At 56.3% G+C, this 24,027-nt stretch overlaps 1 protein-coding gene across 4 annotated transcripts; it reads left to right on the forward strand.

Annotated features, from left to right (window-relative positions):
- Positions 1-8,019: 8,019 nt before the first annotated feature.
- ZNF385A (zinc finger protein 385A) lies at positions 8,020-23,760 on the forward strand. Of its 4 annotated transcripts, none has more exons than XM_065935499.1 (8): positions 8,020-8,116; positions 9,204-9,340; positions 16,938-17,048; positions 19,118-19,280; positions 21,179-21,421; positions 21,780-21,949; positions 22,160-22,255; positions 22,402-23,760. In XM_065935499.1, the coding sequence occupies exons 2-8, from the start codon at positions 9,254-9,256 to the stop codon at positions 22,630-22,632; spliced, it is 1,101 nt and encodes a 366-aa protein (XP_065791571.1). In that variant the 5' UTR covers positions 8,020-8,116; positions 9,204-9,253; the 3' UTR covers positions 22,633-23,760. The 4 variants fall into 4 exon arrangements, with proteins under 4 accessions (XP_065791571.1, XP_065791570.1, XP_065791572.1 ...); XM_065935498.1 differs by lacking the exon at positions 8,020-8,116 and adding an exon at positions 8,659-8,806; XM_065935500.1 differs by lacking the exons at positions 8,020-8,116; positions 9,204-9,340 and adding an exon at positions 13,729-13,870.
- Positions 23,761-24,027: the final 267 nt, after the last annotated feature.

Consider the following 24,027-nt stretch of genomic DNA (forward strand, 5'->3'; position numbering starts at 1 on the left):
TTCCCCCATCAAGAAGACAATTCTTATTAGCTTAGGCTCCTGCCTCGAAGTTCCAGCATGATCTCAAAATATCTCTCCTGGGAATTCAAACCTGCTCTACACTCCAATCGTCAACTTCTTAATAATTCTGTAACTCAGAAACTTCTTCCCAGAACCCATAAATGAAGCACTGTAGAGAGGGCAAGACCTGATGAGGCAAAGAGCTACCCCGTATTTCCAAGGATGACAGCTGTGGCATAGCAAGGCACTGAGACTTCTCCAAGAATGAAATCCCATACTCGCCTTCTTGGGGGATGGGTGGGAATGGCAATAGCCATACTCCAGGGGCCAAATCTGAGATTTCTTACACTGTGATGAGGAGGAAATGAGGAGGGGAAGTGGGCTGTATTGGGCTGGTATCATGGGTGTGTCTGTATAGTTAGTGCCTGTACCTCTGAGTCTCTGAGAGTGACGAGGTCTCTCTTAAGTAGGCACAATGCAAGGTAGGAATCCCTTGGGCTCAGAAGTGCTGAAGATGTAACCCAGCCTCAGTCTCTCTGTCGCTGAACTGTAATTCTCAGGCTCTGGTATGTTTCCCCTTCCAAATCTCCCAGCCCTTCCAAAGCATGTCTGCCTCTCATCTTGAGACTTGAGTGATGCAGAGAGACAAGAGAGTAGGGGGAAGGCCTGAGTCCTAGCCCTGTCTGTGTCAGTGGAAGTGGAAAGGAGGCCTGGGAAGGGAACAGAGCAGCTGGGGGCGCGGAAGGGGGAGGGGGCTTAGGAGAGGCAGCTGGCAGGCGGGAAGCTGATCTGGGGGTCTCAAGTTTCTTGACATCAATTAGAGCAGCCGGCCTGGGCTCATTAGTAGCCCGGGGTGCAGGGCTCATCAATAATGAATTCACCCCTCACACTGCCCCCCTCCAGCTGCCTGCAAGGTCACCCCGCCCTCCAGCCAGCTGCCTCCCCTTGGTGAGCTAAGCAACCCCTCTTCTGAGACCCCTCTAACTCAGTGTCCTGGGGGTTACAGAGTGGGAGGGTGGACAAAGCTGAGGGCAAAGGGGTCTTCATCACTAATTAACTATGTCTGATGCTGACTCTGGTTTGTTCTCGGGAGGCCGCCCAGGAGGAGAAAGAATAGCAAGAGGCAGGGAGAAGTATATGTGTGGGGGGGTGTGGATAAGAAGAACTGGGAAGAGCGAGCTTGGTGATATGAAGCTGGAACAGCATGGTAGTAGGTCGGATCTGGACCACAAGGATAAACTCTGATGGGCTAGGAGACCCTACTTTCTCCCCCAAGGTCAGATTTAGGCACAAAGCCACAATCCCCCTAGATCTCTGGGCCTCTGGATCAGAACAAGACCAAGGCATTAGGACCCCCAGAATTTGCCCTTGAGCTGGAGCATCTTGGCAGGTAAATAAAGATATTTTTTTCAAACCAGATCAGTGGGGTGAGGACAAGAAACTGCTGAGGCCCAGAAACAGGAACTTAAACTTCCTGTACCTTAATTAGCCATATAGTCCTAAATTTCCTGCAGAACCCAGGAATGCCACGCTCCTCTTTTCTAGACTATTCCAAGACTCCAGTCCCCCCCACCCTCCTCCCGACCTCTTCCTCCCCGCCTCCACTCTCCCTAAATCCCAAGTGTTCTAGTTCCTAGTCACACCTACTTTCCCTCTGGCTGGGGCTGGCCTGAAGCTGGCTGCTTGGCATTCTGGGAGATCCTCCTGCCCTCCCTCCTGGGGCAGGTACAGACAGGTCCAGGCTGCAGCAGCTGCATCTTCTCCAGACACCTCGCAGACTCCCAGACTCCAGCCTCATGCTGCGGTTCCAGTTGCCTGCCTTAGAATACATGCTGTTGGTGCTTAGAAAACATCCAATGTTCTGTACTCTGCCCTGCCACCCCCACGTTCTCCCCAGCACATACAGTCTGTTCTATCCTCCATCCTATCCTCCACCTTATCAAAGACCCCCCACCAGGCCTCTTTAGCCTAAGCTCACCTTAGTGGTGAATGCCCTGGATAGACACTTCCATCTCCACACCAATCCAGGCCATATCTACAAGGTTGAGCCTCAGTTCTGGATCTCCTGTCACCTCTGGTTGCCCTAATGATTTCAGTTGCAAGCATCTATTTCCACCTCCTTGGGTCCACGGATTGCAGTCTCTTCCCTCAGACCTTCCCTAAGATCTAGGCATTCAGATCCCAGCCAGAGATCAACCTGGGATCCATCTTCAACCCCACATTTCACCTCTGAGACCCAGCCCTCAGGCATCCTGCTGCAGAGCCAGAGAAACAAACGAGGACCCAAACATCTCTGCCCCCGCCCTCCGCTTCTGCCCAGTCCATCACTCTGGAGAGGACTCAGGTGTCCCATCCACCCTGGCCCCATCCCTCCCCACAGTATTTGGCACCCCACCCCCACCCCATATCAACCCATGGCTAGACTTCCCGCCCTCAGACTCAGCCCTTCCCGGGATCCCAGGCATCTTAGTTCCCAGCTTCCTGTGTCAGCACACGCCGTCCTCTAGATGTCCTGTTCCCCCAGCCCTGGCTGCAGCGTCACCGTAAATCCAGGAGACTTAGGGGCGGCAAGTAGAAGAGAAAGCGAGAGAGGGCGAGGAGCGGCCGGGACGCCCCTTCCTGGAGCCCTGGGCGCCCCGGTCCCCCCTCCTCCCGTCTTCACCTGCTGCGGGCTCCGCCCCCGCTCCGCCTCGGCCGGCCTCTGCTCCTCCCCCGACTCCACCCCCCGTACCCCCAGCCCGGCCAGAACGGCCCCCGGGACAGAGCGACGCGGAACCCCCGGGCGCCTGGGTCCCCAGCATGATCCTCGGTGAGTGGGCTCTGCGGCTCCAGGCTCCTGGGTCCCTCTCAGTAGGTCGCCCCACAACCTCCCGCACCGCGGTGACTGCGGCCGCCCGTCAGCGACCGGTTCCCCCCTCCCCCTTCATCTGGCTCCACATCTGGGGCCCCCTCCTTCCCCAAACTACCGCTTCTTCTCCCGGTAATCCTGGGAGTGGTAAAGGGGGAGGCAGAGCCGAGTGAGACCCCAGCCCCACAATGAGCACATTGCGTATTCATGAGCCTCATGAATATTATATGACTGTCTACGAGCGGCTGGGGGAGGGGGCTGGCCTTGGCCTGGTGGAGTTGAGCGAAAGGTTCTGACCCGCCCCCCCCTCCTCACCCCCAGCGCCTTCCCCCACCCTTAGCTCAAACACTCCGACCCCCTTCTGGGCCCAGGATAAGATGGAAAGGAGGAAGTGGGGGGGCGGGCGGGGGGAGAAGATGGTGGGTGTAGCTTCGAGGTGTGTGTGGTGGGAGGTGGGAACCTGAGGGCTGAAGATAAGGGGTCTGGGGAGAAGCAGGGGTGGAAACTGTCCATCCCAGGGCCCCTGCGGCTCGGATCCTGCCTCCGCAGGATCCTGCCCCAACACGCCGGGACCTGCCCCTCTCTCTCCCAGCTCTGGCGGCCCGGGCCCTTCCTTCCCGGCTTCTTTCTTCTTCCTTCCTCCCCCACCCCACCCCCACCCCTGCCTTGGGCCGAGGGGCACCAGCAGAGGAAGGGGCAACGGAGAGCATCAGGATGGGGGAGGGAGACTCCCGCGGGGCTCCGCCATCCCTTCAACCACAGCCACCCCAGCCTCATGACCTACATGGGAAGGGAGCCCCGAGTGGGGGAGGAGAGGACTCTCAAGATCCCGGCTCCAGGCCCTTGCCTCTGGACTACTGTGCTCTGTCCTCTGACCTCTGGTCTCTGCCCTGGATAGGCCGGTTCCTGGGCCCTGTTTGTGATGGGAGATTGCCCACCAGGTCAGGCACCTGTGGGCTCCCTGCCCCCACCGGGGACACCTGGCTCCATGCTGGCGCTCCAGGGCTTGCCTGGCTCCCGCCTCAGCCCTCTGCTGGTGCCTCCTTGGCTCTTTTGCTTTTCTTCTTTGGCTTGACCCCTATTGACTCCCACTAGGGGTCTCTCTCCCCTTCTGCCCTCCTTCCATCTCTTTCTCTCCCCTTCCTGTATCTCCTCACTCTCACCACTCCATGTCTGCCTCTCTCCACCTGGCACTCCATCAAATCCATTAAATGAATGAGCCAACGGAGGCACGAATGACTGGTTGCTTGCCTTCCTTCCCAAGAGGATCTCTAGCAGGGAAAAGACTCCCCTCCCATCAAGACAATCCCTACCCTTGTGTGACCCCCACCAACACTCTTGGTCTCAGGTCCCCAGAGCACAGGCTCTACATTCCTCCAACCTGTGCAATCCCCCACACCCTGGCCCCACCCTGGGCACGAACCCCAGAGGCAGCATCACGCTTGTCTGGGATAGGCCAGTTGGAGCTGTGCTTCTGGTTAGTAGGCCCTGGGGAGGACTTCTGCTAGTACCAGACCAAGACCCCACCACAGGAGGAATGCCAGGGGCCACCAATTGGACCCCCACCACATCTCCCTGAGGACAGACACTGTAATTAACTCCCTCCTTGTGCCAAGCCCATTGAGCAGTGGGAAGCCTGGTGGGCCACACACCTTAACTCTCTTAGACAAGGAAAGAAAGAGGGAGGAAGCTGCCAGCTGGGCCTGAGCCCCATTCTAAGGTTTTCAGGTTCTAAATGCTGAGGTCCACTGAAGCTGTGTGTGGGTGTCCTGCCCAGCAGGCGAGGCCCAGCCTGCCTACTCAAGAACTAGACTGTGGGCCCAGGTTTAAGGTGGTGATTCTGGGCTCAGGTTCCCTATTCTGAGCTTTTCTTACGCTCCTCTGCAACTGGGCCCTTAGTGTGGTGTTGTGGGGGTTGGGGACATTAAAGGAGGCCTTTCCAGTCAGGCTGGGGAAATTTTTGCAGGGGTCTTCCTCCTTCCTTTCCTGGCCACCTCCTCCCTTTTAGGCCCTGCCCCCGCCCAATCCACCCCAGGGTTATTAGGGATGATGTTTTGAGTAGTTGTTCATAATCATCCCCTTGTTGCTTTCATCTCTGACTTCAAAGCCTTCCCAGCACTCAGCCTGCCTCCTGCCAAGACGGGGGGGAAACTGAAGCAGAAGGAGACAGATACCTGAGAGCTGGTCAAGAAAGCAAGATCCAGGGGTTCCAGGCTCTCCCCCACAACCCCCCAGTTTTAAAACTGTCTGGGGTTTAAAAGAGACCAAAAGGCCTGAAGAGAAAAAATGGATTAGAGATGAGATTCAAGACCAGATGCCAATCTCAATTCTCCTTTGGCCCCTGAGCATAATTCCCACTTTAACACAGTGTTGACCCCTTGTTTTTCACGACCGTGGACCCTAACACATTTGCCACCCTAACCCCAAATCCTCTCTCTGATTTGAATCTCATCCCAGTCTGATCTCCAGCCCAACACTAACCCGAAGCCCTACCCTAGCACCCTTCCTGGATCCTGTTCCTACCAGATGCTGCCACTCCCAGAGCCAGCTCACGGCAGACACTCCCATTCTTTGGCACAGGAGCTTCAGGTCCCAGGCCCACTTAAGAGAGTCCAGGGCTGGGACTCCCACCTGGTCAGAGTTTCTGGGGAAGAGAGGAAGGAAAAGACCAGCCCTAAGTGGGATGGAAGGAGTCAAATCTGGCTTGGTTGTGGCTTGGTGCTGGAGGGGAAACCTGAACAAAATCAAAGTGCCTAGGGCCAGGTAGGGCGCAGAAATGGACAGACGGACATGCAACCAAGGGACTGAGACCTCACCCCCCTAAAGTGGTTGGGAACAGTCTTTAATAAAGCATTCGGCTTCTCCCAGCAGAGTTGGGTGGGGCTCTATCTGCTGGAGGTAATTACTCTAATGAGTTTCCCTCTGGAGTGGCCTGTCCCAGCCAGGCCCCAGCTCCTCCCTGCCCTGCCTGACATGGTGTGCACGCCCACGGGCCTGTGCACTAGCGCACACATACACACTCCAATTTGCACTCCACCTCCTCCTCCTCCAACCCCCCCCTGAAGCCCTCACCTAACCAGCCATCAGGAGCCCCAGATTTCCTGCTTCATTTCCTCCCGCGAAGCCCTCTTTATATTCCTGCCTTTCCCTCGTCTACCTCTAGTAAAGTATGGTGCCTGAAAGCCCTGTCTGGAGCCAGCCAGCCAGATTCAAATGACTCACTAGCTGTGTGACCTTGATCAAGTAACTCCCCCTCTCTGATCTGATGGCCGTCATCTAAAAGATGAGGATTTGTTTATTTAGCAAACACTTATTGAGCTTTCTTTGTGGCAGGCCAGCACTGTACGTGGATTTGTTCTATCTTTTCAACAACTCCACAATGCAAGATACCACTGCTCTCTTCTAATAAAGGAGAAGTGAGACAGAGAGAGTTCGGGCAACAAGCTCGTCACCCAGCTAGTAAGCAATGGAACCATCCACAGGGAGGCGTGTATGTACAGTGCCTGGCACACAGTGGACTCTCAGAAAATGGCAACTGTTACTATTCCCAAGAAGGAGAGGAAAGGACTGAGGCTTGGGCTACCAGACCGAGGGCCCTATTTTCGCTCACTGGGTCCATAAGCTGCTGTCTGCCCCCTTCCACCCCAGATATCAGTGGAGTGGGAATCTGGGAGAGTCCCAGGACTCTGGGAAAGAGACACACGAATCTCTAGCTGCCCTCTTTGTTTCCTTACTTCACTCCATCCTTAGTTCCTTCCTCCCATTTCCCCTTCCCTCCCCCCACCCTTGGGCTCACATCAGTGGAAAAGATGAGTTGCTGGTCAAAGGAAACCAAGTGGTGGCTACCTCTTTTCCTCCAGCCCCAGGAAGTACGTGGAACTTGTTCTCCATTTCCTCTCCTTGGACAAGATGGAAGCCTTGCTCATATCTTTGCTGAATTCAGAGTTAGATTGGAGCCCTTCGGGGTTATGTAGCAGAGGAAGCATTTGCTACAGAGGGTGACAGATCTTCATTGAAATTTCAACCCTGATACTTACAGATTGTGTAATATCAACCAAGTCTTTGCAACTCTTCCGAGCCTCAGTTTCTTCATATGTCAAATGGTTAAAACCTAGCATTAGCTACCACATAGAATGGTTCCCTCAGAGATGAAATGTGCTGATACTCAGAATGCCTGGATATATTTGTTTTCCTGTTGCCTTTTGCAGAACTCACCTCTCTCCTCCGAGATAGGTGTTTGAGGGGCGGGGACCTAGAGAATCCTGAGCCAGGGAAAGGGTCAGGGAGTTGAGCTGCTGCCCTCTCTGGGGCCGGGGCAAGTGCCAGCCCCGAACCAGCTGCTCAGGGTGGGTGCTGGGTGCCGGGGACTCTGGGAGCGCTCAGGTTTCTCTCACCATTCCTGATGCCGCCCGGGGCTCGTTAAGGCTGCCCTGGCCTTGTGTGCCAGGCAGGAGGGGGTGGGCACAGAAGGGAGAACCCACAGGGGGAACAGAGAGGAAGGGGAGATGGTCGCCCTACCCCATCAGTCTGCCCATCCCTCTTTCTCCTCTCTCGTTCTCTCTGTTTTCTGGTCTTTCTGCCCTTGTCCCTAGCGCTGTGTCCAGTTTCTCTGCGGTGTCTCTGTTTCTCCTTCATTTTCCTGTCTTCACCTCTCCATTGTCCCCTAACTTCTCTCTCAGCCTCTATGTCCCTTTCCTCAGTCACCTATTCCTGCTTCTGTCAGTCTTTCCTGTTCTCTCTCCCTCATTTTTATCTGCCTGTCTGTCTGTCTCTCTCCTACCCCCGATCCCATCTCAACCCCAAGGTGAGGAGGGAATGGACATGACTTACAGACCCCCAGCTGCCCTAGGGCCAAGGCTAAGCATCCCACCCTTCTCCTTCAGCCCTTAGATGTCTGCCGCCCAAGCTCCCAGCAGCCTTAACCCCTCAGCCTCAGGGCCCTTGGCCACGCAGTCATAGCAGTGGGTGAAAAAGGCAGACCCCTCCAACCTTCCTGGACCAGCTCCCTGCCCCCAGCTGTGCCTGAGCCCTCCCCACCCCCTCCCTCTTGCCTCTGATTCCCCTAATCCCTGCTCCCCCGCCCTCCCCTCTGCCCCACTTTTCCAGGACTCTGATTGGCTGGTTCTACTGACTGGACCTGGGTAGGGGGGGGCTGGCAAGGGAGGGGGCAGGGGGCAGAACCAAGGGAAGGGGACGCTGTCAGGCCCAGGCCCCTGGGGGGCCAGGGCCAGGCTACTGCCTGGGGGCAGAGGGCACCAGACACTGAAGGTATGAAAGGGGGCCGTCTCTGGAGGGAGCAGGAAAGGATCCGGGTGGGGGGGGACCCTCTGCCCCAGTGAGGTCAAGGGAGGACGGGGCTAAGCTTGCAGCCTCCTGGGTTTGCCTTTGTTCCTGGGAACCCCTGGTGCTGGCAGGGGGTTGCTGGAGCCATGAAGGGCAGCCAGAGTTCCCTGACCGGTGGACAGTGAGATTGCAGAAGGGAGCTGGGCCAGCGGAACCCCAGAGGGGTACTTAGGGCCTAGGGACCACCCCGTGGAGCCTGGCAGGGCTCCTCCCATGGCTCTGGGGGAGGAGAAGGTTTCAGGGAGGGTAGTGGCGTGGCTGGCCTGGACTTTCATTTCCCCTTGGGGTCAGACCCAGGCATTCCCCTCCCAGAGGCCGGTCACAGTTCCTCCTGCAGAGCCGGAGCGAACATTCCGGCAGCGACCAACAGAGGTGCCTGGGGAAGACAGACCAGTTGGGAGAAGGGGCTCTGAGAATGGTCCCAGGCAGCCCGCCTCCCAGAGCAAATGCCACTCGTTGACCCCGGACGTCGACAGTTTATTAAGAATTACAATTGGGACAAAATCATAACTCTTTGGGGAGCCTGAAAGATTCAGCAGCCCTCCTTCAAATCCAGGTCTCAATATTCCCCTCTAAGCAGTGGGATGAATCACTCACCTGACTGTTCTCCCTGGGGTAAGCTTTTGGGATTCCCTAGGGGACAGCAAAACCGGAAGAAGGGAGTGGCCAGGGGTCTGGGACTCCCAGTCCTGCTGGTCTGTCAGGCGGCAGATAAGGCCTGTGATCTTCCTGGGTTTGTAAAATGCCTGAAGGTCTTGGTGGAGGGAGGCTGGAGAAGAGGGAAGTGAAAATCACCCAGAAGGGAAGAACGACAGATCTGTACCCTCCCCCAGGCCCACAGGGCACCTTGCTCCATTGCTCCGGAGCCAGTCAGCAGGGGGAAGTGTGTGTGATGGGGGTTGGTAGCACTCTGAGTTTGGGGGCCCCAGCTGGGGATTGGGACTGCCAGGCTTGGGTGGGGCTCCCAAGTGTCAATCTTCCTGCCCGACATAATGTTTTCTCTGCCCTTTAGGCAGCTTGAGCCGGGCAGGGCCCCTCCCTCTGCTACGGCAGCCCCCAATCATGCAGCCCCCACTGGACCTCAAGCAGATCCTGCCCTTCCCACTGGAGCCGGCACCCACCCTGGGCCTCTTCAGCAACTACAGCGCTGTGAGTAGCAACCTGCCTGCCTGCCTTCACCACCCTCCCATCACCTGGCTCCTTCTCTCCCTCAGATCCATCCCTGCCTTCTTCTCCTATTCAGTCTAATTCCTTATCTCAAGGCCCCATCCCTCACTTCTAGTCAGTTACAAGCATTGTAGACTTTCTGGTATACCATTGACAACAATATCCATAATAGCTGATAATCGCTGAAGTTCGGCTATGGGCCAGACACTGTGCTGGGTGTTTTATGTGAATCATCTCATTCAGTCCACCATCAAGAGAAGTCATGAGACCTAGATTGGGGGCAGTGATGACAAGGAGATGGAAAGAGAGACTCCACAAGGGCACAGGCAGCCTGTTTGTAAGCTCCATCTCTCTGGAGCCCACTGTTTGGGGTGGGGGGGGGTGGTTCATGCAGTAGGGCTTGAAGGGCCAGCTAAGTTGTCTAGATTTAATACAATATGAAATAGGGAGACATTATCCATTCTTGAGCAGGAGAGTGAGCTGGAGAAGCAGTGTTTGAGGCAGGTGAGTGGGGCAGGAGGGAAGAGAGCAAAGGCTGGAGGACAGTGGCCAGTCAGGAGGCTGGCCCTGCAATACCAACATTTGCATTGCACTTTGAGGTTTACAAAGCATTTTGCATATCTCAGTCTTTATAGCAACCCTATGGGGTAGCTGCCATTTTACCCTTGTTTTACAGATAAGAAAACAGTACTGATTATAAACAAGGTACTGTCCAGAGCCTGCAGGGGAGCCTGGAGAGCCAGACTGGGCCCATGACAGCAGCAGAGTGAGCAGAGGAAGGGAGGGGTGAGGTGTTTCCAAGGAAATGTTGACAGGCCACGGTGACCAACCAGGGTTTGGGAACCAGGCGAAAAGAGAGAGGATGAGTCAAGGATGACTCCCGGTTTCAGGCCTCGGTGACTGAGAGAAAGAAGTTACCTTGCCAGGGGCAGGGGATCAGAGGAGGAGGCTGGCCTGGGGTGAGGCTGCTAAACTCACTTGAAGACATGGTGAGTTGTGGGCCAATGGGATACTGAGCCAAAAATGTCCAACAGACAGTTGGAACTTGGGGCCTGGAGAGTGGGCTGGAGCTAAAGGTTTGGGGAAAGTTCAGCTTTATTCAACTCAAGTAACCCACCATCAAACCATATCCACTTATGAGCATATTAAGCATCAACTATGCATCAGTCACTGCAGTAAATGGTTCTATCGTTGTTGTTTTGGCCACACTGGGTGACTTATGGGATCTTAGTTCCCTAACCAGGAATTGAACCTGGGCCCTCAGCAGTGAAAAAGTGAGTCCTAACCAGTAGATGTTTCTTTATATGTGATCTCATTTAATCTTCATCACTACCCAACAAAGTAGACACTGTTATTCCAGTTTGACAGATAGGAAGACAGAAACTAAGGCCCTGAAGGAATGTATCTAAGTTGACACAGTACATGCCTAAGGTAAGATTTGAACCCAGAGCATCTAACTCCAAAAGAGTTCTCTTTACACCTGTTCCCTCCAAACTCTTCTCAGAGAATCCAATCAACATTTGCATTGCACTTTGAAGTTTACAAAGCATTTTTCATATCTCAATCTTTATAGCAACCCTATGGGGTAGCTGCCATTTTATCCATGTTTTACAGACAAGAAAACTGAATACTGACTATAAGCAGGGTGCTGTCCTAGATATGATGGAGATGTGAGGGTAAATATAACATGCTCCAGTCCTAAAGACACTTATATTCGGAGAAGTATAGATGTGCATGAAATGATCTACAATGCAAAACAGAGGAAGGGTTAGAAAAATGGCAAAAGAGACAGTCACAAAAATTCAATTGAATGAAAAATTTTTTGAGCACCTACTATGTGCCAGGCACTGCACCAGGTGTCAGGGACACAGGACTCAGTCTGCTTGGAGAGCTCACAGTGTGGTAGGAAAGATAACAAGTTAGCATTTACCCTATAGTGTGAGAAGAGCTGTGCTGGGGGCATGCAGCTTGTAGGGCAGCCCAAAGCTGTATCAGAAAAGACTCGTTGGATGTGGTGAGGGACCAACTGGAGCTGAGCAGGGAGAAAAAAGAAAAACAGTGGAGGAAAAAGGGATTGAAGCTGGAGCAGGTGACGTTATGATTTGGGCTTTGAAGAGTTATTAGTAGGATTTAAAAAAAAAAAGAATTATTAGTAGGATTTAAAAAGGGGCCTCAGAGAATATTCCAGACTGAAACAAGGACTAGAAAAGAGCATTTGAGAAACTGCAATTGATTGGGTGTGATTGGAGCAGAAGGTGCTGAAATTACTTTCCCCCCAATCTGCATACCTGATTGACACTTAACCTCAGGTCTCCCATCATTGTCCCCATTTATTTTTTGCCACACATCATGCAACATGCAGGATCTTAGTTCCCCAACCAAGGATCAAACCCATGTCCCCTGCATTGGGAGCTTAGAGTCTTCACCACTGGACAGCCAGGGAAGTCCCCTTTGTCCCCATTTTATAAATGAGGAAACACAGACTCAGAGAGGTTAAGTGATTTGCCCAAGGTCACAAAGCTACTTAGTCTATTCACTTGGATAATCTCAGGTTTCTGACTCCCTGGATTCATGGTTCCATGGCCTCCGGTGGGAATGAGCCATTTAAAGCCAGGAGCATGGATAAGCTTGGAGAGAGTGTGACCAGGTTTTGAGCAGCACCAACTTTGGCATCAGACTGACAGACTTCGAATTGATGTTCTGAAAGTACTGGCTGTGTGACTTAGGCAAATTTACTTAACCACTCTGAATCTCAATTTTATCAGCTGTACAAGAAGAGCAATAGTACCAACTCACAAGTTATTGTGAGAATTGTATTACATAATCATAATGCCTAGCATGAAGTAAGTTTTCAAGGTAAGCTGCTATGATTATTATGTTATTTCTACTGTTTTTATTTTATAGATGATCAGAGAGAGAAAGGTAGTTTGGCCAAGGCCCAAGCCTCGGGGAATACGCAGAGCTAGGCAGTGGTAACAGGAGGAGGCTCTAGCAAAGGAAATGGAGGAGCCACAGGAGGGGGTGGGGACAGAATTGGGTTTTTGTAGAGTTGGAGAAGCCAAGGGAGAGAGTGTGGCGGGCTGCATCAATAGTGTCAAATTCTGCAGGGGAACAAGGACTGCAGAAAAGCTGCAGACAGGCCTTGGCAGTGGTGTGCAGCAGTTAAGTCCAGGGCTTTGGAGTCAGGCTGCCCAGGTTTAAATTCAAATCCCAGTTCAGCCACTTACTAGCTTATGACCTTGGGCAAATTATTTAGCCTCTCTAAACCTCAGTTCCCTCATCTATAAAATGAAGATAATAATAGTACTTACTTCCAATAGTGGTTGTGAAGATTAAATTAGATAATCCATGCAAAGAGCTCAGTCCACAGGCTGGCACATTCCAAGGGCTCAATCAACATTAGATGGTGGTGGTGATATTATTATTCATGGCAAAGCCTCTCCTTCGCGTCTGTAATACTTCCAGATCTCTCCTACTCCGGTAGTTCTTACTCTTTAGACCCCTCCCTGCATTACTCATCCCTCTGCCCTTGAATATCCCTCACTGTCTCTCAGAGACAGCCTCTCTCTCTCCGCATCCTGGGCCCTGCTTCGCTCATCTCTCAGCCCTAGGTGGAACGGAGGGGAAGAGATCCAGAGATGAGAGAGCCAGAATCTCCTAGGACTTATCCAGAAAACGATAAGGAAGTGTTTGGGGGAGTGGGCTGCTCTGCCCTCCTGGCCCTTGTCCCCCAGTGCTGTCCCCACTCGACCGCCAGAGGGCAGCAGGTGCACGAAGCATAAGCTCTTCGGGACGCTGTTCTCCAGCAGGTGGCGGGCGAGGGGAGCAGGTGGGAAGAGGTTAGGGATAATGTCCCCAGCCTGAGGTCGCTTCAGCCCTGGGCGACCCCAGCTCCACCATCCAGAGGAGTCACTAGGAGAGCAGTGCCTGGCACCTGGCTACCTGGGCCCCGTCTCCCATCCCTAGCAGGAGAAGTGACATGTAAAGGGGGCACGGGGGCCGTGTGCAGAGGGAGCAGAAGGGTCGTCTGGGGACTCGAAAGAGAAGCTGTTAGAAGAGCGAGGGTGGAAGGGGTGACAGAAAGGAGAAAGGTCCAAGCTAGAGAAACAGGGTCGGCCATGGGATTCGTAGGGATATAAGCCCCAGCAAGGTCCCCAGTGGAGGAAGCCCAATGGGGCGTCTGGCCCATGCCGCTCACCAGGACCAGGTCTTCCTGGAACGAGTGTCTGAACATGGACACCCCGTCCTCTTTTCGCTCTAGCGACCCTTTATCCCTCCCGAGCTCCCTATCCCCGCCCCCGTGCTCGGCCCTCCCACGGCCCCGCCTCTGGGGCGGGCTCCGGGCCGGGCCGGCGCCGCCTCCCCTTCTCCCGGCCGGCCCGGCCGCACAGCCCCGAGCCACCCGGGCAACGAGCGCCGCGTCCCCGGCCTGCCCGGCCCGGCCTGGCTCGGCCTCCCCGCCCGGGTCCACCAACCCGGGTCATGGAGCCGCGTCCCCCGGGGTCCCGCAGGGTAAGCCACCCGGCCCCTCCTCCCTTCCTGGCTCCCGCCGCTGCCGCAGCGCCCCCCCACCCCAATCCCCGCCCGCCCCTGCCCGACTCCCTACCTCTCCCTTCGCCTGGTCCTCGGGTTATCCGGCCCATCCCCCACGACCGGCGCGGCCCTAACCAATCTCCGGATCCCATCTGGCGCCCCCCAGCCTGCTGCCACCATACTGGATACCCCGGCCTCTGTTTCTCAGATCCTCGAGGTCCCCCAAATCTTAAGACTTCCCATCAGGTCCTACACCTACCCTCCGATTGCCAGGCCGCTGCTCAGATCCCTAATGCAGCCCTGACCCCATCTCAGCCTTAGTCCTCTTCCTAGCATCCCTCCCCCACCAGCTTCCACCTGCTCTTTGGACATCCTCTAGCCCCCTCTCTCTCCTATTTCATCCTTCCTGCCCCTCAGGTCTCCCCATCCCCGAAATTCCACCCCCTTCCCCTTTTTACCTTTACCTGGGGGTATGGGGAAGTGGGGTGGTCAAACAGGGGCAGCGGTGCCATCAGATAAAGGGCAATGGAAGGAAATATAATCAGAGCCCCCCCTCGTGTTCCTGATCTGGTTTCCCTCTTCCCTCCCCCTTGCCCTTCCTGATTCATTTTGCCCCAGCTTAGTGGAGCGATTCCCTTTCATGTCTGCTGTTGGAGGGCAGGTGGGAGGGGACTGTTGTGTGGACTTTTCCAGACAGCGTCTAGGCCAGAATCCTAGGGAAGGGGCTCTGGAGTGGGATGGGCTCTCAGAGACGCTGGCCCCACCCTCCCCAGAGAGCCCTCATCTAGGTCACCAGGGCCTCTTGACCTTGGCCTGGAGCAGCACTTCGGTGGTTCACATTCCACCTGCGCAGGGATTGGGCCCAGGAGCCTTCACCTTCAGCCCAGTGTCTCCTCGCTCCCCGGAGGACAGGGTGGGAAGGACCCACCTGGCTGGGTTGCTGCCCTCTTCTCTGCTTACCCCCACCCCTAGCTGGTGTTCATGGACTTAAACCTGAGGAGTGGGGTGTGAGAAGGAAAAGGCTCTCGTCCTGCAGGGAGGACCCAAGTGGGGGAGGGACTATTGGCAGGGATGGATGTTGGGACGGTCAACTCCCAGGTCATCCTCAGGGCACTGGTCCTCAGCCACCCCGGGGAGCAGGCCGAGGTGCTGGGTGGGGCACAGACAGAACCCGGGGCCTCTCTGTCCCCCTCTCCTTCCCGCTTCTCTCTCCCTACAGTTTTCTTTGACTTACGTTTCCTGGCCCAGATTGGGTTTCTGTTTGGGCTGAATTCCATTCCCCACCCAGCATGTAAGGATGTCCAGGAGCTGAGGGTATCCCTGGGACAGGGTTGGGGGTCCCTGATTAGGGAGGACTGTCGGCTAGGGGCTGAGAGTCGAGTGCAGTCATATGTCTCCTCTTTGTGATTAAAGCCTGTCTCCAACTTGGTCTGTCTATCTTTCTGCCAAACACATCGTACATTCACACCGATAAACACACAGCTGAAGATTGCACAACCTGACCATTCATGGCTTCAGCAGAGCCCCCGACACAGAAATGTTGATCCATAAATGATGTACACACAGCACATGACACGCCTTCACACTCCACCCCTGCACAGATTGATCATAGCCTGCCTAGACACACTCAGACACACCCAGTCTTCCCCTGTTTGGCTTTCCCCCAGAAAGGACCCAGGCTTCCAGGAGGTGAAGAGTCACTGAGAGGGGCTGCTTCCAGCCATGGGCAGGCCAGGCAACGGACATTTGTCTGTCAGCCTGGTTATCTGAACCTGGCTCCTGCCTCTACTACTGCCAAGTGGGGTGGCCTATTTCACAGGGATGCTGAAGCCCCTTTCTTGACATTAACCCCAAGCCGCCAGTGAGACAACTGAGGGGAGCAGAGAGGAGCCAGGATGTGTGGGCTTTCCAGACCGCCTTCTTCACCCTGCTCCGTGCTCCTGTCTCTCACCACTGCCTCCTTGGGAATCATGAAGACCTGGGCACAGGGAGGGCCTCGCCTAAGGAGCTATGGACCCCCCCAGTCTCCAGCAATGTTTTTTTCCACATAATCCTAGGAGATAAGGTTTCAGCTCTCATTTGGTTCTAAGCTTATAAGAGATCACCCAGTCCTGCACAGCCTCAGCTGCATTCCAGGCTCGCCTCTCCCCGGCCACTGAGGGGCCAGAAGGGAGGAGGAAGAGCAGGGAGGCAGTCTTCATGCCTCTGGGCCCCTGGCTTCATCCCCTGATAGCAGAACGCCTCAGAGAGAAACTCCCATCCTCTTCCCTCCTCATGTGAACTCTTGGCAGGACACGGCAAAGACATCTGCTGATCCAGGGTGGGGGCAGAGGCTGTTCCTAATCCCGCCCAGCCCCACAGCCCTGCCCTAGAAGCCCTGTGACCAGAGAAAGGGAGTTCAGAAGATGCCTGGGCTTCCTCAGGCCAGCCAGGCTTCTTAGCTTCCCCTTATTCCCCGTTATTCACTGGAGCCACCTACTCTCGCCTGAGTTCTTTTACTCCCTCTGGAAACTGCTACTCTTAAGAGGTCCAGGGAGTGAGCATGTCAGGGCAACCTGGGGCCCAGAGATGGGAAGTTAGGAACATCTGTCTCCTTGGCTTGGCTTGGTTGAAAGGCTGGAAAAGACTTTAGCCAAAGGCCCTAGGATCTGGGATGCTTTGGGGACTTCCTAAGTGGGCCTCTGGTGGATTAGCTCAGGAAAAAGGTCAATGTGACAGGATTCAATCTTCATGGTATAACAGATGGACGCAGGAGTCCAGGTTCAAGTCCCAACTCTGCTACTAATGCATGCTGTGACCTTGGGCAAGCTACTTGTACTTTCTGTCAAATGGGACTATTGGGCCAGGGGCTCTCTCAGGGCCCTTCCAGTGCTATGAAGACTGGGCTGGGAGAGAATCAGGGAACCGAGGCTCGGGGCCTTCTGGCCCGCTGAAGAGTGGGGAGGAAGCTCTGGGCACTTTGGTTCAGTCCAGCTGCTGCCACTGGGGTTATGATGGACATGAGCTTGTGCTGGGGTCCCTGGCTTACCCCAGCCTGCCTCCACAGATGGATCCTGTGCAGAAGGCTGTACTCTCCCACACTTTTGGGGGACCCTTGCTCAAGACCAAGCGGCCCATCATCTCCTGCAATGTCTGTCAGATTCGCTTCAACTCTCAGGTAAGATTCTCAGCCATTCATGCATCCAGTGTGTGGGGCAGGTGGAACAGGGGCTGCGGGGCATCTTCTGGGAGGGTGGGGGCTGGGAGCTCTGGGTGAGGGGTGGGGGTTAAGGGGGTCTCAGAGGATACTGCAGGAGGGGCGGGACCGATGGAAGCCCTCCGGAGGGACCAGAGATCTTTCTTGGGGGACTCAAGTCTACTCATAATGTTTCCAGACATTCTTCCCTTGCCCTATAACTCCTCCCTCGGGGACTGAGGCATTCCTGCCTCAGAACTTCTTAGAACTCAGGTGGCCATCTGTGTCCAGGTGGGAGTGTGGCCTCTGGCCCCGCGGGTCTTGGGTCACTGGCCCCCCTGCAGAGTCTGTGTACCCTCCTTGTTGTTGGTTAGTCGCTTAGTCGTGTCCAACTCTTTGCGATCCCAAGGACTGAAGCCTACTAGGCTCCTCTGTCCATGGGATTTCCCAGGCAAGAATACTGGAGTGGGTTGCCATTTCCTCCTCCAGGGGATCTTCCCGACCCAGGGGTCAAACCTGAGGCTTCTGCACTGGCAGGCAGGTTCTTCACCACTGAGCCATCAGGGAAGCCCAGTGCCCTCCTTGGCCTCTGCTAAACTCCTCCCAGCGCCCCCACTTCCCTCTAACCTGCTTTCCCTCTCTCTCCAAATCACACCCAAGGCCTGGCCCCTACTGCTCTCCTGTGGGAAAGTCTGTCTCATGGGAGAAGCCACCCAAAACCTAGGAGTCAGAACCAAGGTATTTGGCCTCCCAGATTATCCCCCTCTGAGGCTCCCTTTTCTATGGGTCTGTAGGGGACTCTGTGGGGTGCAGGCTCTGAGAGCTTTTGGAGAAAAACAGCACAGCCTCATTCTGCTGAGTAGAGGAAAAGAAAGCATGTTCTATTTCTCTCCCCAGTACACACATACACACACACACACACACACACACACACCCCATGCTGCCAGACTGCACACCACTGCCCCACCCTTCGCTGTCAATCTTTTCCTGCCTATCCACACCTTTTATTTCTACTTTACCCTGCCTGGTGGTTCCAGGATTGTGTATTCTTAGCAGAGGGTGCATGCAGGGTGGGGGTGGAGCCAGGACCAACTCAGATTTAGACTTCACCTTGACCTTGGCCCCAAGAACCCCCTCTCCCAATCCTGGCTCCACTCACTGTGAGACTGGAGGGGCCAGGGCCCAGTGGTAGGCAGCCCTCCCCTCTTTCTGCCCTCCCTCACCCCCCCACCCCCACCCCCGACCAAGCAGCTCTGTTTTGACAGCTGTCTCTGCTGCTGTCTCTGTCTCCAGAGCTGGGCTGGGGGCCAGGGTCCTCCAGGGTGTCCACAGAGGCCTCAGGGAAAATGAGACCCGGGGGGAGTATTCAGGGTAGAGCCCAGGCTTCAATGCTCCTGGGACTCCCAGCTTGAGCATGGAAGCAGCAAGGCTGGATGCTGGGGCCAGGGGACATTGGCGCAGAAAACCCCGGGGCCATAGGAGATGCAGGCTGGCTGGATTGCTCGGCCCCTACCATTTCCCTTATTGGTGCGAGTGGGCTTCCCAGGTGGTGCTAGTGGTAAAGAACCCACCTGCCAATGCAGGAGACATAAGAGACTCAGGTTATGTCTCTTCCTTGGGTCGGGAAGATCCCCTGGAAAAGGGCATGGCAACCCACTCCAGTATTCTTGCCCAGAGAATCCCATGGACAAAGGACCCTGGCTGGCTACAGTCTATGGGATCACAAAGAGTCGGACATGACTGAAGCAACTTAGCACGCATAGACTGAGTTCCCTTTCTCTCAGCCCTGGACAAGGTGGGAAGCCTGAGTCAGCAGCCAGGCCCTGGGTGAGGTGGTAGGATAGAGCCCGGGCTAGTTGGGGACCCAGGTTCCCCACAACTGAGCCCCAGGAATAATCAGGGCTCCTCGGCGTGGGGCTTTACATATCCCCGGTGTGGGGACAGCTTTTACTGCAGCCCGCTGAGGCCACCCCAGGATCTGACAGATCCGTGGGGAGAACATTCAGATGAAAGGTGATCTCAGATTCCCTTCTCTTCCTCCATCCCTAAAGAGCCAGGCTGAGGCACACTACAAGGGTAACCGCCATGCCCGAAGAGTCAAAGGCATCGAGGCTGCCAAGACCCGAGGCAGGGAGCCCAGCGTCCGGGAACCAGGAGACCCAGCTCCCCCAGGCAGCACCCCCCCAAATGGAGATGGTGTAGCCCCCCGTCCAGGTAAGTCCAGATCCCCACACCCTTCAGCAAACCTTGTCTCCTCCATTCTGTCCCCACTCCCAGAACTCTCCCCTGCTTTCATCTCTCTTCCTCAGCCCCCACCCCACCCCCACCCAAGGTGAGTCCTGCAGCCAAACACAGTGATGCAAAATTTCCATCCTGTCACCCCCACTCCCGCCCCAGCTCCTCTCAGCAGAGTCCCCACTCTCTGTCCTCCCCACTGCCCAGTGACTCAGAGAGGGGCTAGGGTGAGGCCACCTGGCAGACTTCCTCAAGAAAGAGAGAACCATCAAGTGCAGGGAGAGGCCCCTTCATCTTGGGCAGAGGAGCAGGGGAAAGAATCAGGATATCTGAGGACCTGCCCATGGAGGCTCCCCACTCCACCAGGGAGGACTGAGCACAGGAAACCCAGGCAACTCCCTGGGTGATCTTGGGTAGATCTTTGACCTCTCTAGGCCAGAATTTTCTTTCTGGGGACATGAGGGACTGAGACTTGAAGATCTGTGAGATTCTTTCTCCCTCATGGCTGATGGCCATCCTCAACCATATTCCCAGCCAAGAAACTGGAAAGAAGGAATATCAAGACAGGAAGATCTGAGCTACCCCCATCCCAGGATTACCACATCAGATGTCAGTCAGGGCCAACTCCAGGGAGACTCAGTAACCCCATGTCCTCCTTATCCTTGCCTGTCCTTCCTGCCCTATCCTAAGAATGAGAACCGGGAAACAGGTCCCCACTCTCACCACACACACACACACACACACACACACACAGTCCTCAGGGATGCACGAATAGGGCAAGCAAGTGAGCTGAGTTCTAATTTGATTCTAACTGCTTCTTAGCCTGAACATCTTGTGTTCATTTGGTAATGTCTCTGTCAAAGGGGGCTGACGATGGTGGTGATGTAGCTAACACTGCCTGTCTAGCACCATTCTCGATGCTTGATGTATACTACCTCACTGAGTTCCTGGGGTATCTCTCTAAGGAGATAAGGAAACCTGTCCTGCTTTTGAAAGCCAGGAGGGCCTGTCCAGATTGAGATATGACTGTGCTGTCTGGATTGGGATGGAGATAAAGGATGGCAGAAATGAGGAAGAGAGGGAAAAAAAAAAAAAAACGAGAAAGATCCCAGGATGGACCAACAAATGGATATCTGCAGGGCTCGGGAGGGTCCCCTCCCACCAGCCCCCCACCCCCACCCCCACTCCCACCCCCCGGCCTCTCCCTGACCCGGAAACTGGATCGGCCACTGGAGCAAGAATGGGAGCGCTTGAGTTTCCCCTGTGCAGAGGCCAGAACCCAGAGCTGAGGACTGGGGCCTGTGCATCTTTAATCAAGCCATGAATTATAGAGCAGCCCACATCCCTGTTTCTTCCCTCTCCGGTTCTGCTGTTTCTGTTTCCCTCTCGCCATGTCTGTGTCTGTCTCTCCCAGGCTCGTCTCACCTCGCTTCGGCCCCTTCCTAGAGTTCTTTGGCATGCCTCCCCAGGGACTGGGCAGGCCTCTGAGAGGGGGCTGGCCGGGCAGAAAGCCCAGGCTGGCTGGCAGGCCTTGGAGGGGAGATTCTTTGCTCCATGCTGCTCTCCCCCTGGCTAGACTGGCTGCCGGCTTCACCCTGGCTGAACGGGAGGCTGGTGGGTCCGGACCCATCAGCCATTCCCAGCTTATGGAGAGCGAGCCAGGCGTTGGAGTCTCACACCCAGCCTGCAGCAGCTGGACCACACGTGGCTCTGGACCACACGTGGCTCTGGTCCAGGGCATGAGTGTATGCATGTTGTCACAGGGTGGGGACTCCTGGGCCCCTGCCCTCCAGGAAATGGGGGTAGGTCTCCTCCACATAAAGAATCTTCTCCGAAAGCTATCTGGGATGATCCCTATGTTTCTCCCCCAATGACAGTTTCCATGGAGAATGGAGTGGGTCCAGCCCCAGGATCCCCAGAGAAACAGCCTGGCTCCCCATCCCCTCCCAGCGTTCCGGAGACTGGTCAGGGTGCGACCAAGGGTGAAGGGGGGACTCCAGCCCCAGCTTCCCTGCCTGGGGGTAGCAAGGAAGAGGAGGAGAAGGCCAAGCGGCTGCTCTACTGTGCTCTGTGCAAAGTGGCAGTGAACTCCCTGTCCCAGCTTGAGGCACATAACAAAGGTATGGCCGCCCCTCCCGCAGGCCCACTGCCCTCTCCTCAGCCCGCTACTGCCCCCTACCTCCCAACTCCCAGGTTTCCAACATGCCTGACCCTCTAAGGCTCACCAGCCTGTCTCCCTCTCTAAGCATCTCCCTCATTCCTCAGCCTCTTGCCTCCTCAGTTTCCTCCCCACCCCCTCCCTACCTTATCGCTTGTAATTATGACCCTCCCCTGACCCACCTTTGAAAGGGCCGCAAGGGGCTTGGCAAAGCCCCACACCTGGTGCAGCCTGTCAGTATTGTCATTGGAAATGAGGGTGTTTGAGGCCTAGCAGACCTGGAGAATTTTTCTCCACCCCTTGCCCCCTGTGGGCTCCAGGTACAAAGCACAAGACCATTCTGGAGGCCCGCAGTGGCCTGGGCCCCATCAAAGCCTACCCCCGGCTGGGGCCTCCCGCTCCCGGGGAGCCCGAGGCCCCTGCCCAGGACCGAACCTTCCACTGTGAGATCTGCAATGTCAAGGTCAACTCGGAGGTCCAACTGAAACAGGTGGGTCTGAGGCCCTCCCCAAGAATCCTCTGGAGGGCACCTGCTAAGGGGGAGGGGAGACGGAGAGCTTGGGTGAGGGCATTCCCTCGGGGTTCTCCCGTTTGGTGCCACAGAAGGGGCAGGCCCGGGTGCTGAGGTGTGAGTACCCTGCTCCCTGGCGGCGGCTCCTTTCCCCATGGCTCACGGGCCCCCACCCACTGGTCCTTACAGCACATTTCCAGCCGGCGGCACCGAGATGGCGTGGCCGGGAAGCCCAACCCGCTACTGAGCCGTCACAAGAAGCCTAGGGGCGCCGGAGAACTAGCGGTGAGGCCTGGACGATGGAGAATTTGGCCAAAGCGGGGGACCCGAGCGGGGAGGAGAGGGGATGCCGGCCGCCCTGGGAGAGGTGGAGTTGGCCAGGCCACAGAATGACTGTTCCCTCTCCCCTCCCCGCCCTCTTCCCCCTGCAGGGCACGCTGACTTTCTCCAAGGAACTGCCCAAGTCCCTGGCCGGCGGCCTGCTCCCCAGCCCCCTGGCGGTGGCTGCGGTGATGGCGGCGGCAGCAGGCTCCCCGCTGTCTCTGCGCCCGGCTCCAGCCGCACCTCTTCTCCAGGGACCGCCGATCACCCATCCCCTGCTCCACCCCGCCCCCGGGCCCATCCGAACTGCGCACGGACCCATTCTCTTCTCCCCCTACTGACCTGAAACCTGAACCCTGAACCCCCTCCCATTCAACCCCCCCCCCACCTCCAGCCGGGACCCAGGCCTCCGGGCGCCCAGCCCGCCCCTCCTCCCGGCACTCCCTGAATGATCTCTCTCCCTCCCCCCCACCCCGAGGTACGGGGTTCCAGGAAAGGGGAGGGGTAGCGGGGGAGGGGGGCTTCAGAAGGGGGGGAACACCCCAGATCTCAGGGAACCCCGCCCCCTGCCCTTCCCTCTCCCCTAGAAAAGGGGGGGGCCGTCTCACCCCCGAGCCCCCTTGGAGACACCCCCTCTCCCAAAAGCCATGTCCATCCAGCCCTTCCCCCCAACCTAGCACAAAACGGGGTTCACAAGCCATGGTCGGGGTCCAGGGGGCAGAAATGGATTTTCTTGGCAATAAGCGGACTCTGGGACTCCGGCGCCCCCTACCCCCAAACTGAAGCGCTTCCGTGAACACCCCTGTCCTCCGCAGGGGGAGGGGAGCAGGCGGGATCCTGGGTCCCTCATAAGCACTTTGGTTTTACCGCCTGCAACCTCACTGTGCCCGCCCCGCATCATGCCCCAGCCCAGGTCTAGCCGGGCCCACGGGCAGCACTTGGGGGCATCTCTGGCATTTGGGTGGGACCAAGTAGATGCCCCTATAGACCCATTCCCTCACCTTCTTCCTTCCCAGTCCGGATTCCATTCTTTTCACCAGCACCCATAGCCCAAGGGGTACCAAGGGGGGCAAGGGGTGTCCAGTCCAAGCCCACCCCCGCCTCGCCTTCCGCAAAACTGTGAGCAAAAAGCAATAGAAGCCTCGCCCCCGCCCCGCCCCTTCCCGCAGGATTTGCAGTCTGTAGCCTCCCCCATCCCAGCTCCTAGACCTCAAGGCTGTCCCCTCCCACCAGACACCTCCACTGCACAATTCGGGCGGGGTCGTGACCTTCCCTTCCCCCACCCCCTGTGCTTTCCGTATCGTCAGCCCTTCCAGCACCGACCCGGGAGAGGGACGGGCCCCACTGGCCTTCCCCTCCACATCAACTCTTTCTGCTTGACGATGTAGCAACCCCGGCCCCCCACCCACGTCTTCCCCCTTTCCCAGTCCCTGACAATAAAATCTGGATTCGTTGCCCTCCGTCCCTCAGACTCAGACTCTCAATCTTTGCCTGCTGTTTGGGGGAGCAATTCCATCAGAAGGGGTGTGCGTGTGTGTGTATGATGGGGGGGTGGGGGGCGGGGAAGGGCACAGAGGAAAGAGCCAGGAGGAGGAGGGGGATGGGAAAACCGAGCTGGGAGGAGGCAAGATTCGAGGCTTGCGCAAAGCGAGCAATACTCCCCATCCCGCTCACCCCCACTCCGGCCCAGCTCAAGTGTCAACTTGGCCCTGGGGAATCATTTCGAGTCCAGGTCT

This window comes from Muntiacus reevesi, chromosome 4 (genome assembly GCF_963930625.1).
Source record: "Muntiacus reevesi chromosome 4, mMunRee1.1, whole genome shotgun sequence".
NCBI classification, from domain to species: Eukaryota; Metazoa; Chordata; class Mammalia; order Artiodactyla; family Cervidae; genus Muntiacus; species Muntiacus reevesi.

What these genes read in the sequence shown, in the direction of transcription:
- ZNF385A (XM_065935498.1), top strand. Translation starts at nt 8,776, where the DNA reads ATGAATCACTCACCTGACTGTTCTCCCTGGG. An exon ending in TGGTGTAGCCCCCCGTCCAG is followed by an intron (nt 19,281 to 21,178) that starts GTAAGTCCAGAT and finishes CCCCAATGACAG; the next exon opens with TTTCCATGGAGAATGGAGTG. An exon ending in GCTTGAGGCACATAACAAAG is followed by an intron (nt 21,422 to 21,779) that starts GTATGGCCGCCC and finishes TGTGGGCTCCAG; the next exon opens with GTACAAAGCACAAGACCATT.